The sequence below is a fragment of the Helianthus annuus genome, chromosome 2 (assembly GCF_002127325.2).
Source record: "Helianthus annuus cultivar XRQ/B chromosome 2, HanXRQr2.0-SUNRISE, whole genome shotgun sequence".
Classification (NCBI taxonomy): Eukaryota; Viridiplantae; Streptophyta; class Magnoliopsida; order Asterales; family Asteraceae; genus Helianthus; species Helianthus annuus.
This window is the reverse complement of record NC_035434.2, coordinates 91,183,957-91,196,209: the sequence shown is the minus strand read 5'-3', so window position 1 is coordinate 91,196,209 and position 12,253 is coordinate 91,183,957. Positions and strand designations below refer to the sequence as shown.

The 12,253-nt window shown below is 45.4% G+C and overlaps 1 protein-coding gene across 1 annotated transcript; it reads left to right on the top strand.

Moving 5' to 3' along the window:
• The first annotated feature begins 9,152 nt into the window (after nt 1-9,152).
• On the top strand, nt 9,153-11,596 carry LOC110894100. The gene is made up of 4 exons (XM_022141277.1): nt 9,153-9,777; nt 9,852-10,190; nt 10,525-11,165; nt 11,207-11,596. Exons 1-4 carry the CDS (start codon nt 9,153-9,155, stop codon nt 11,594-11,596), a joined length of 1,995 nt encoding a protein of 664 aa, XP_021996969.1.
• Nucleotides 11,597-12,253: the final 657 nt, after the last annotated feature.

Genomic DNA, 12,253 nt, shown 5'->3' with positions numbered 1-12,253 from the left:
ATTGGTTATTTCCGGATTTGGGCCTGATTATATTGTACCACTAATCTGACTACATCTGCATCAACACGTGAACTTGAAAACGACTGCTACCGACTCGCAATCACGCAGTTGCGACTCGCAACCACAGCGTGATGACTCGAGACCACGCGGTTGCGACTCGCAACCATAGCAGGACAAGCCGAAACCACAGGTTACGAGTCCCGTTGCGACTCGAGACCTCAGCATGATGAACCGAGACCACGGTTGCGACACCGGTTGCGACTCGCAACCACCTGAGATCAGCACACACAGCATGACTCGAGACCATGCTTGCGAGTCCAGTTGCGACTCGAGACCACACCTCGGGCCTAAGTTAGTGGGCCGAATTTATGGACTTCTGTGCTACTGTTGAGATGTTATTTGGGTCTGTTATCACGAGCCCAACTGTTTGGGCCTTACACTTAGACTTTGGATTATGTCTGATTGTTAACTGAGAACTGTGAACTGTTAAACGTGTTTGCCATACGTGTTAAACATACGTGCATTGCTGGCTTGAATCTGATTATAAGTGATATCCGTGTTAGGACGTAACTGACTACTTGCGACTTGATTGACTTTCTGCGATTAACTGCCGAGCAAACCAAGGTGAGTTCACACCCTTACAAAGCATGGGATTCCCTGGGTTGGGAACGGGGTTAAGGAACGTGGTTCCTCGTCCACCTTGGGTAGGACGTCAGTGGTTCAGGAATGTGATTCCTCGTCCGGATGGACGGATAAACGTACTAGACTAAAACTCTATCACGAAGTCCCTCCTTTTTGTATCGACTAATCGCCGGGCCAATGGCGAGCGGGTCATTAGTTAGATAGCGCTATTTAGGTCTGACAAGCCTCACACCGTGCCGCAGAGGACGGGCGTGAACTAATGGATCTGGGGCACGTCAATGATGATAGACATTGATGTTTTCAGGGCACATAAACATGACTACAGTCAGCAATCGATACGGTAACGAGTCTAGTATACACATGGGGTAGCCCCCCACGGCTGGAGAGCCAGATGATGTACATGGGGTAGCCCCCACGGCCGAAATGCCTGATAACTACATGGGGTAGCCCCCACGGCCGGAGTGCCGGAGTAACTGGGAACGAACTGGTCACGTTTTTAAACTATGGGGTAACCCCCACGGCAGGATGCCAGATAAAGTAAACTGTTTTCGAAACAACTAAAACGAACGCCCACCCGTGAACTCACTCAACTAGTTGTTGACTCGTTACTACATGCTTTGCAGGACCATAGGTACTCAGTGGGAGCTTGCATGGAGGAGGATCGTTGTGGGACAGGGATTGCTACAAGACTATGTTAAACTTGAAACTTTTGGAACTTATGTTATAACTTTAAACTTATGCTTCCGCTTGCAACTTAAACTTATTTGTTTTGGAACACCAATCGTGATGGTTAAACTTTTATAACTACTTATATGCTTGTTCAGTATGATTGGTGGCTGGATCCTGGTCAGTCACGCCTCCAAGCGGTAGTACTCCGCAGGTGGGATTTTGGGGGTGTGACAGATTGGTATCAGAGCCATTGGTTATAGTGAACTTGGTTTTAATAAAGGAGAAACGTTTTTGTTAAAACCAGACTATAACCGGTTTAGTGCTCAACGGTCCACAACGACACTTCGCTCCTCATGCAAGGCTCGACGTTCTAGGTAATATGATGTATGTATATTGCCTACTTGTTAGTTGCGTAGTACATTGCTCATGGTATGCTTGATTAGTATAACTACTGTTGTTTGAACACGTGCGTGCTTACCCTGTCCTACTATTGTACTTTCGCGAACCACTCTCACACGTATTACTCTTATTATGAAGAAACATGTCTGGACGCGTTAACATGACACAAGCCCAGTTGACGGCTTTGATCAACGAACGAGTTGCCGCAGCGCTCGCAGCTGCACACGCAGGAGGTATATCCTGCAGTCCGAAATTGTTCTAGGATCATTTGGATCCTACTCTCGTGAACCAACCTTTGTGTTAAACTCTGTCTTTTCTTTCACCTACCTTAGGTCAGGCACCGGTGTGCACTTTTAAGACTTTTATGGACTGTCGACCCACGACTTTTAGCGGAACTGAAGGAGCAGTAGGTCTCCTACACTGGTTTGAGAAACTGGAGTCTGTGTTCGAAATGTGCGAATGCCCTGAAGCGCGCAGGGTGAAGTATGCTACTGGTACTCTCGAGGGTTTGGCCCTCACGTGGTGGAATGCTCAAGTGCAGATGTTAGGGTTGGTTGCTGCCAACGCCACCCCATGGGAAAACTTCAAGGAAATGATCAGGGAGGAATACTGCAGTCGTGACGACATTCACAAACTGGAAGATGAGTTCTACAATCTTAAGATGTCAGGGTCGGAGATTGAGGCATACACTAAGAGATCGCATGAGCTTGCCTTGTTGTGTCCTACTATGGTGGACCCTCCGTATAAGCGAATTGAACTCTATCTCAAGGGCTTGGTGCCAGAGATCCAAAGTCATGTGACTTCAGCGAACTTGACTACTATCCAGCAGGTTGTACAGTTGGCTCACCGTCTCACTGACCAAGCGGTGGAGCAGAACAAGTTACCAAAGCGTATAGGTGCTGCAACTACTTCTGGTGCTACTAGTGGGGATAAACGGAAATGGGATGGAACTTCAAGCAGGGGTTCAACTTCGGTGCAAACTCAGTCTCAGCAGAGAAAGACGGATGATCACAAGAGCCCCAGTCAGCAATCGTCTGGAGGTCAAAGTCATGGTGGATACAAGGGGAATCACCCCAAGTGCAATCGTTGCAACTTACATCACAGTGGGCCATGCACCAGGGGCAACTGTCATCGATGCAACAAGCCTGGTCATGTTGCAAAGGATTGCAGGAGCGCATACCCCGCCAATCAGAATCGTCAGCAACCTCAGCAGAACCAGCGACAGCAGCAGGGTAACAACAAAGGGTGCTTTCAGTGTGGAGCTGAAGGCCACTTCAAGAAGGATTGTCCCCAATTGAATCAGAACAACAACAACAATCAGGGGAATGGTAACAATGGGAACAACAACAATGGTGCTAGGGGACGAGTGTTCGTGATTGGTCAAGGTGAAGCAAGGAATGATCCCAACGTGGTGACGGGTAAGTTCCTTCTCGACGACTTTTATGTTACAGTCTTATTTGATTCGGGTGCCGATACTAGCTATGTGTCACTAGAAGTTAGTAAGATGCTTAAGCGTATTCCTACACCCCTGAGCGACAAGCACACCGTAGAGCTAGCTAATGGTAAGAGCTTGGAAGCCTCACACGTAGTCAAGGGTTGTCAGCTTATTCTCGCTAACCAGACCTTCTCTATCGATCTTATTCCTATTGTCTTGGGTAGTTTCGACGTTGTCATTGGGATGGAATGGTTATCCCAACACCGAGCAGAGATTCTTTGCAACGAGAAAATCGTTCGTATTCCTGGTTTAGGTAGAGAACCTCTCATGATTCGTGGCGACAAGAGAAGTGCTGTTGAGAACATTATCTCTCTTCTTAAAGCCCAGAAATGCTTACGAAAGGGCCACACTGCGATTTTGGCTCTAGTTACTGACACCACAGAAAAAGAGAAGAAGCTAGAGGATTTTCCGGTTGTACGCGACTATCCTGAGGTATTCCCTGAGGAATTACCTGGTCTTCCGCCCCATCGCCAAGTCGAGTTTCAGATTGATCTAGCTCCTGGAGCCGCACCTGTAGCCCGTGCACCTTATCGTTTAGCGCCATCAGAGTTGGAAGAACTCTCCACGCAACTACAAGAACTCTTGGATAAGGGTTTTATTCGTCCTAGCTCATCGCCTTGGGGAGCTCCAGTGTTATTTGTGAAGAAGAAGGATGGTACCTTCAGAATGTGTATCGACTATCGAGAACTCAACAAGGTGACTGTGAAGAATCGTTATCCTCTACCGCGTATTGACGACTTGTTCGACCAGTTGCAGGGGTCGAGCTACTATTCAAAGATCGATCTGAGATCGGGATATCATCAGCTGAGAGTTCGGGAAGAGGATGTCTCTAAGACGGCCTTTAGGACTCGATATGGGCACTATGAGTTTCTGGTCATGCCGTTTGGGCTGACGAACGCACCGGCAGTTTTTATGGATTTGATGAATCGAGTGTGCAAACCGTACCTGGACAAGTTTGTTATAGTCTTCATCGACGACATCCTGATCTATTCTAAGAGCAAAGAAGAGCACGAACAACATCTACGACTTATTCTGGAACTCCTCCGGAAGGAACAGCTTTACGCAAAGTTCTCGAAGTGCGACTTCTGGCTTCGTGAAGTCCATTTCCTAGGGCATGTGGTGAACAAGGATGGGATTCACGTTGATCCATCCAAAGTGGACTCTATTAAGAACTGGCCTGCGCCTCGCACACCAAAGGAAATTCGCCAATTCTTGGGATTGGCAGGTTACTACAGGAGATTCATTAAGGATTTTTCTAAGATCGCGCAGCCTCTCACTTTGTTAACACAGAAAGGCGTTGTTTATCGTTGGGGAAATGCACAAGAGTTAGCTTTTCAGCATCTAAAGGATAGACTCTGTAGTGCACCTATCCTTTCACTGCCAGAGGGCACAGAAGATTTTGTGGTTTACTGTGATGCATCAATTCAAGGTCTTGGTTGTGTATTGATGCAACGAGATAAAGTCATAGCTTACGCCTCACGACAACTCAAAGTTCACGAGAAGAACTACACGACACATGATTTAGAGCTGGGAGCTGTTGTTTTCGCACTTAAACTATGGCGGCATTACCTGTACGGAACCAAGTGCGCCATCTACACCGACCACAGAAGTTTAGAACACATATTCAAGCAGAAGGAACTGAATATGCGGCAGCGACGATGGGTCGAGCTGCTGAATGATTACGAGTGCTCTATCAGGTATCACCCGGGCAAGGCCAATGTTGTGGCAGACGCCCTCAGTCGGAAGGACACTACGCCTAAGCGCGTAAGAGCTTTACAACTCACGATCCATTCTAGTCTACCTTCGCAAATACGAGCTGCTCAGATAGAAGCGCTGAAACCAGAAAACGTTAGAGCTGAAGCCCTACGCGGGTCAAGACAACGCTTAGAACAGAAGGAAGACGGTGCTTATTATGTGACAGGACGCATTTGGGTCCCACTCTATGGCGACTTACGAGAACTTGTGATGGATGAAGCGCACAAATCTCGCTACTCGGTACACCCTGGTTCGGACAAAATGTACCACGATATTAAAACTACGTATTGGTGGCCTAGCATGAAGGCCCACATAGCAACTTATGTCAGCAAGTGTTTGACTTGTGCGCGAGTCAAGACGGAATATCAGAAACCTTCAGGCCTACTTCAGCAACCAGAGATACCACAATGGAAATGGGAGCAAATTTCCATGGATTTCGTTACTGGCCTACCTAGATCACAGCGCGGAAACGATACTATATGGGTGATCGTGGATCGACTCACAAAATCCGCACACTTTTTGGCAATCAAGGAGACGGATAAGTTCTCCACTCTAGCGGAAATATACCTCAAGGAAGTTGTTTCGAGGCACGGGGTGCCCACCTCTATTATCTCTGATCGAGATGCACGTTTTACTTCGGAACTGTGGCAGGCAATGCACAAGTCTTTTGGCTCACGTCTTGATATGAGCACAGCGTATCACCCGCAGACGGACGGGCAGTCCGAGCGTACTATCCAAACACTAGAAGACATGCTTCGCGCTTGTGTAATCGACTTTGGCAACAGCTGGGAAAGGCATCTGCCACTCGTGGAATTTTCGTATAATAACAGCTACCACACCAGCATTAAAGCTGCTCCGTTTGAGGCATTGTACGGACGTAAATGCCGGTCACCCCTCTGTTGGGCAGAGGTGGGGGATAGTCAAATCACTGGTCCAGAACATGTGGTAGACACTACTGAGCGGATTGCTCAAATACGACAACGCATGGCGGCCGCTCGTGACCGTCAGAAGGCATACGCCGATAAGGGCAGGAAACCACTTGAGCTCCAGGTTGGGGAGCGGGTATTACTCAAAGTTTCACCCTGGAAGGGTGTGGTTCGTTTTGATAAACGCGGCAAACTCAACCCACGATACGTTGGACCTTTCGAAATTCTTGAGAAAATAGGCAAGGTGGCCTACAGACTGAAATTACCAGCAGAACTCGGTGCAGTTCACAACGTTTTCCATGTGTCAAATCTGAAGAAGTGTCTGTCAGATGAGACGCACGTAGTTCCTCTGAAGGAACTCACGATCGACGAACAGTTGAAATTCGTCGAAGAACCTGTCGAAATCACGGACCGGGATGTTAAGGTCCTCAAGAGCACTAGAATACCTCTTGTTCGAGTTCGTTGGAACTCACGTCGCGGCCCAGAGTTTACCTGGGAGCGCGAAGATCGGATGAAACAAAAGTATCCCCAACTGTTTGAGAACAGTACAAACGCTACTGAGGCTGAAGCTACGGAATTTCGGGACGAAATTCCAGATCAACGGGGGGTGGATGTGACACCCCAGGAAAACCAGGAAAACCGGGAAAACCATGCAACTTAACTAGCTTCCTCAGTGAGTGCCATCAAATTTCGGGACGAAATTTCTTTCAACTTGGGGATGATGTGACAACTCGAAATTTAGAACCTTTCGTTGTAACTTGCTTGTACGTTATGTGACTAGTTAAAATGATAACGTGAACCTTTTTATGTGATAAGTGCTTTGTTACGTGTGTATTGTATATATATGTGTACGTGTTATATGTGAACCGAGAACCCGACACGAAACAACAAGGAACCCGACTCGAGACCATGAGGTCTCGAGTGACTAGTAATCGGTTTTGGGCCTTGGGCCGAGAACCTTTGGCCGGTTGGGCCTTTGGGCCGTAAACCCCACTCGAAACCCACTAAGGGTGCACCACTTGGAACTAGCCTATATATAAACCACCCTTAGTTAGTTCTTGCCATTTGTTGAACATTACACACACACACTCTCCTACTTTTCTCTCTAAGCCTTAAGAACACAAACACATTTCCAAGACTCTCGGATCCACTCGGTTGGCACAAGAACTCTCGGATTTGGAACTTTGGATCGACACACACACACACATCACCAACCGGTTAGTATCTATCATGTTTATGGTTGATTTTTGTTGTGTTTTGTGATGCATGAATAAGATGATGTTTATGGTTAGAGATTACATGTTGTTCTTGATGTTTATGATGATTCTAATATGCACAATGATGAACCGGTTAGCATATACTATATGATGAGTGTGATATTTTGTGTCTAAATGAAGTTTGAACCACTTTTGTTGATAAACATGAAATCGGGTTGCACTTGCCATGAAATCGGACATATATGAAAACCGAGTTGTGTGTTATGTTTAGTGTTTTGATGCTTGTTCATAGTTTTGGGTGAATAAGTGATTAATATGTTATGAACTTGTTGAATATGGGTTTGAATATTGAAGAACACTTTGAATGATAGTTGAAGATTGAAAACCCTTGTGATTTTGATCCATCTTTGACTAATAGCCTGATTAGGAAATATGTTAGTGGGATTCTATTGGTTATTTCCGGATTTGGGCCTGATTATATTGTACCACTAATCTGACTACATCTGCATCAACACGTGAACTTGAAAACGACTGCTACCGACTCGCAATCACGCAGTTGCGACTCGCAACCACAGCGTGATGACTCGAGACCACGCGGTTGCGACTCGCAACCATAGCAGGACAAGCCGAAACCACAGGTTACGAGTCCCGTTGCGACTCGAGACCTCAGCATGATGAACCGAGACCACGGTTGCGACACCGGTTGCGACTCGCAACCACCTGAGATCAGCACACACAGCATGACTCGAGACCATGCTTGCGAGTCCAGTTGCGACTCGAGACCACACCTCGGGCCTAAGTTAGTGGGCCGAATTTATGGACTTCTGTGCTACTGTTGAGATGTTATTTGGGTCTGTTATCACGAGCCCAACTGTTTGGGCCTTACACTTAGACTTTGGATTATGTCTGATTGTTAACTGAGAACTGTGAACTGTTAAACGTGTTTGCCATACGTGTTAAACATACGTGCATTGCTGGCTTGAATCTGATTATAAGTGATATCCGTGTTAGGACGTAACTGACTACTTGCGACTTGATTGACTTTCTGCGATTAACTGCCGAGCAAACCAAGGTGAGTTCACACCCTTACAAAGCATGGGATTCCCTGGGTTGGGAACGGGGTTAAGGAACGTGGTTCCTCGTCCACCTTGGGTAGGACGTCAGTGGTTCAGGAATGTGATTCCTCGTCCGGATGGACGGATAAACGTACTAGACTAAAACTCTATCACGAAGTCCCTCCTTTTTGTATCGACTAATCGCCGGGCCAATGGCGAGCGGGTCATTAGTTAGATAGCGCTATTTAGGTCTGACAAGCCTCACACCGTGCCGCAGAGGACGGGCGTGAACTAATGGATCTGGGGCACGTCAATGATGATAGACATTGATGTTTTCAGGGCACATAAACATGACTACAGTCAGCAATCGATACGGTAACGAGTCTAGTATACACATGGGGTAGCCCCCCACGGCTGGAGAGCCAGATGATGTACATGGGGTAGCCCCCACGGCCGAAATGCCTGATAACTACATGGGGTAGCCCCCACGGCCGGAGTGCCGGAGTAACTGGGAACGAACTGGTCACGTTTTTAAACTATGGGGTAACCCCCACGGCAGGATGCCAGATAAAGTAAACTGTTTTCGAAACAACTAAAACGAACGCCCACCCGTGAACTCACTCAACTAGTTGTTGACTCGTTACTACATGCTTTGCAGGACCATAGGTACTCAGTGGGAGCTTGCATGGAGGAGGATCGTTGTGGGACAGGGATTGCTACAAGACTATGTTAAACTTGAAACTTTTGGAACTTATGTTATAACTTTAAACTTATGCTTCCGCTTGCAACTTAAACTTATTTGTTTTGGAACACCAATCGTGATGGTTAAACTTTTATAACTACTTATATGCTTGTTCAGTATGATTGGTGGCTGGATCCTGGTCAGTCACGCCTCCAAGCGGTAGTACTCCGCAGGTGGGATTTTGGGGGTGTGACACATGATGGTTGTGATGTAGTTATCCCTAGGGAATCAGTGAAAGTGGTACATGATAAAATGGCTAACACATTGTATGGATATTTCTTGGGGGATCGGGTAGCATATCCAGTTGTGGATTACTTTGTTAAGAATAATTGGAAGCGGTTTGGGTTGCAAAAATCTATGATGAACGCGAATGGTTTTTTCTTCTTTAAGTTTGGTGATCAAGCGGGTATGATGAATGCTCTTAATGAAGGTCCGTGGATGATTCGTTCACAACCGATGTTTTTGGAAGTTTGGTCACCATCGGTAAAACTTGTGAAAAAGGAAATAAAAAAGGTAAAGGTTTGGGTTAAAATTCATGAGGTTCCTATTGCTGCTTACATGGAAGATGGTTTGAGCTTGATTGCTTCAGCAATTGGGGAGCCTAAAGCTTTAGATTCTTTTACAACATCAATGTGTGTTGATGTATGGGGTCGAAGTAGTTATGCTCGTGCCCTTGTGGAGATTTCAGCCGAGAATGAGTTTAAGGAGGAGTTAGTCATCGCGGTTCCATGTTTGGATGGAGATGGGTTTGTGAAGGAGAAAGCTTATGTTGAGTACGAATGGTTTCCTCATAGATGTGGGCGGTGCTGCGTGTTTGGTCATAATGAGGATGCATGTCCGAAGCAAGTTACTCGTGTACCCATGAGTGGAAATAAAGGTAAGGAACAAAAGGAGGCTATGCATAATGTGGGTTCGAAAAAGGTAGAATCACGGATGTTGATGGTTTTACAGGCGTGGATAGTAAAAAGGTAGCTAGAAGGACTGGTTTTCCAGTTAATAAACCAAAACCGAAGTTTGAGTATAGACCGGTGGCACCTAAAGTGCAGGTAAATCCGAATGTTCAACCCAAACCGCCCAATGGGGTGGCTGTGAAGAATTCCTTTGATGCTCTAAGGTATGAAAAAGGGGAGTCTAGTAAAGCTGGTGATGATCTGGGTAGTGATCAGGAGGAGTCAGATGATGAGGAAGTAACAGAGGTTTACAATGAAACAAATGAATTTATTAGAGAGGACAACCATGGAACTACAACCAAAAAAGGGGCAAGCACTCCAGTTTCAGTAGTTTTAAATGGTTAGTTTTACCACATGGAATGTTAGGGGATTGAACCGGCCCCTAAAACAAAAGGAGGTTCGTCAGGTTGTTAAGGATAATAATGTCAGTTTATGTGCGATTCTTGAATCCCATGTGGATGTCAATAATCTTAGTAAAGTATGTAGTTTTGTGTTTCGGAACTGGGATTGGACTTCTAATGGAGGTTGTTGTCAAAAAGGGACTCGTATAATGCTTGGGTGGGATCCGTCTCTGGTAGATGTTATGATTCTCTCGCAAACGTCTCAAGTCATGCACGTTCAGGTTATTTTTAAAGTGGATAGGAGAATGGTTTTTTGTTCTATTGTTTATGCAGCAAACTATTATGTGACGCGTCGGGAGTTGTGGCAACATTTGAAAATGCATAAAGCGTTGGTTAGGAATGATCCTTGGGTTATAATGGGGGACTTTAATTCAGCTCTTAACCTAGAAGATAAATCCATGGGGGTCTCTACTATTTCTCAAGGTATGCGAGAGTTCAAGGAGTGTGTGGAGGAAATTGAGATGTTTGATGTTAACCGTGTAGGTATGCACTTTACATGGAATCAAAAGCCGAAAAATGGGGTGGGTTTACTAAAGAAAATTGATCGTGTTTTGGGTAACAATGCTTTTATGACAGAATATCCGGAATCGGTGGCTATGTTTCAACCGTATGGTATCTTGGATCACTGCCCATGTATTTTAAAATTTCCAAAGGTTGTGAACGTGAAACCGAGACCATTTAAATTCGCAAATTTTTTGGTTCATAAGCCAAAGTTCTTGGATATAGTTAAAGCTGAATGGGATACTTCTATCAATGGTGTTTATCAGTTCCAAGTTATGAAGAAGTTGCGGATGTTGAAATCTCCTCTCAGGGCCCTTTTATTTGCTCAAGGAAACTTGCATAAAAAAGTGGTGGATCTCCGTGAAAAGCTTGGGAGTCTTCAAAAGGCTATTGATCAGGATCCGACAAACGAAGTGCTAAGGATTATGAAACAAAAGTTTTGAGTGAGTTTCAGGAAGCTTGTCTTGATGAAGAAATATTCTTGAAACAAAAATCCAAAGTGGAGTGGTTGCGAGCGGGTGATTCGAATTCTGCTTATTTCCACATGTCGCTTAAGAGTAGGAATCACCGAACCCGGTTAGATGTAATCACTGATGCAAATGGCACGACTTATGAGGGGGATAAAGTCCCTGATGTCTTAGTCCATTATTATGAGAATTTCTTGGGATGTCATGGTCAAGTTTCTCTAGATCCTTCCCCTGAGTTGTTTACGGAAAAGTTAGATGCGTATCGGGCTAGTCATATGATTCGACCTATAACTCTTGAGGAAGTAAAGACAGCTATGTTTTCTATTGGAAACGATAAAGCGCCAGGGCCTGATGGGTTTACAGCTGCTTTTTTTTAAGAGTGCTTGGGATATCGTGGGTACTGACATCTCGAATGCGGTTCTGGATTTTTTCAACATGGGGAAGCTTCTAAAACAGTTCAATCATACGCTTCTAGCTCTGATTCCGAAGATCGCGACTCCTGCGAGGGTTACTGATTACCAACCGATATCTTGCTGTAACGTTGTTTACAAGTGTATTAGTAAGATTTTGGTGGAAAGACTAAAGGTGTCGTTGTGTGGGATTGTTAGCATAAATCAATCTGCTTTTGTTCCAGGCCGGAAGATCTCGGATAATATTCTTCTTACCCAGGAGTTGATGCACAACTATCATAGAAATTCTGGCCCGCCTAGATGTGCTTTCAAGGTGGACATTCAAAAAGCTTATGACACAGTCGACTGGGGTTTTCTCAAAAAGATTCTGGTGGGTTTTGGTTTTCATCGTGTTATGGTGGATTGGATCATGGTTTGTGTTTCTACTACTTCATACTCGATATACATCAATGGTAATGTGTATGGTTTTTTCATTGGTAAGAGGGGCTTAAGACAGGGTGACCCTTTGTCTCCGTATCTTTTCACTCTTGTTATGGAGGTTCTAACCTGCATCCTACAGCATATGCTTAGGATTGATTCATCTTTTAGGTTCCATAATAAATGCGAAAAGCAACAGATTGTTAA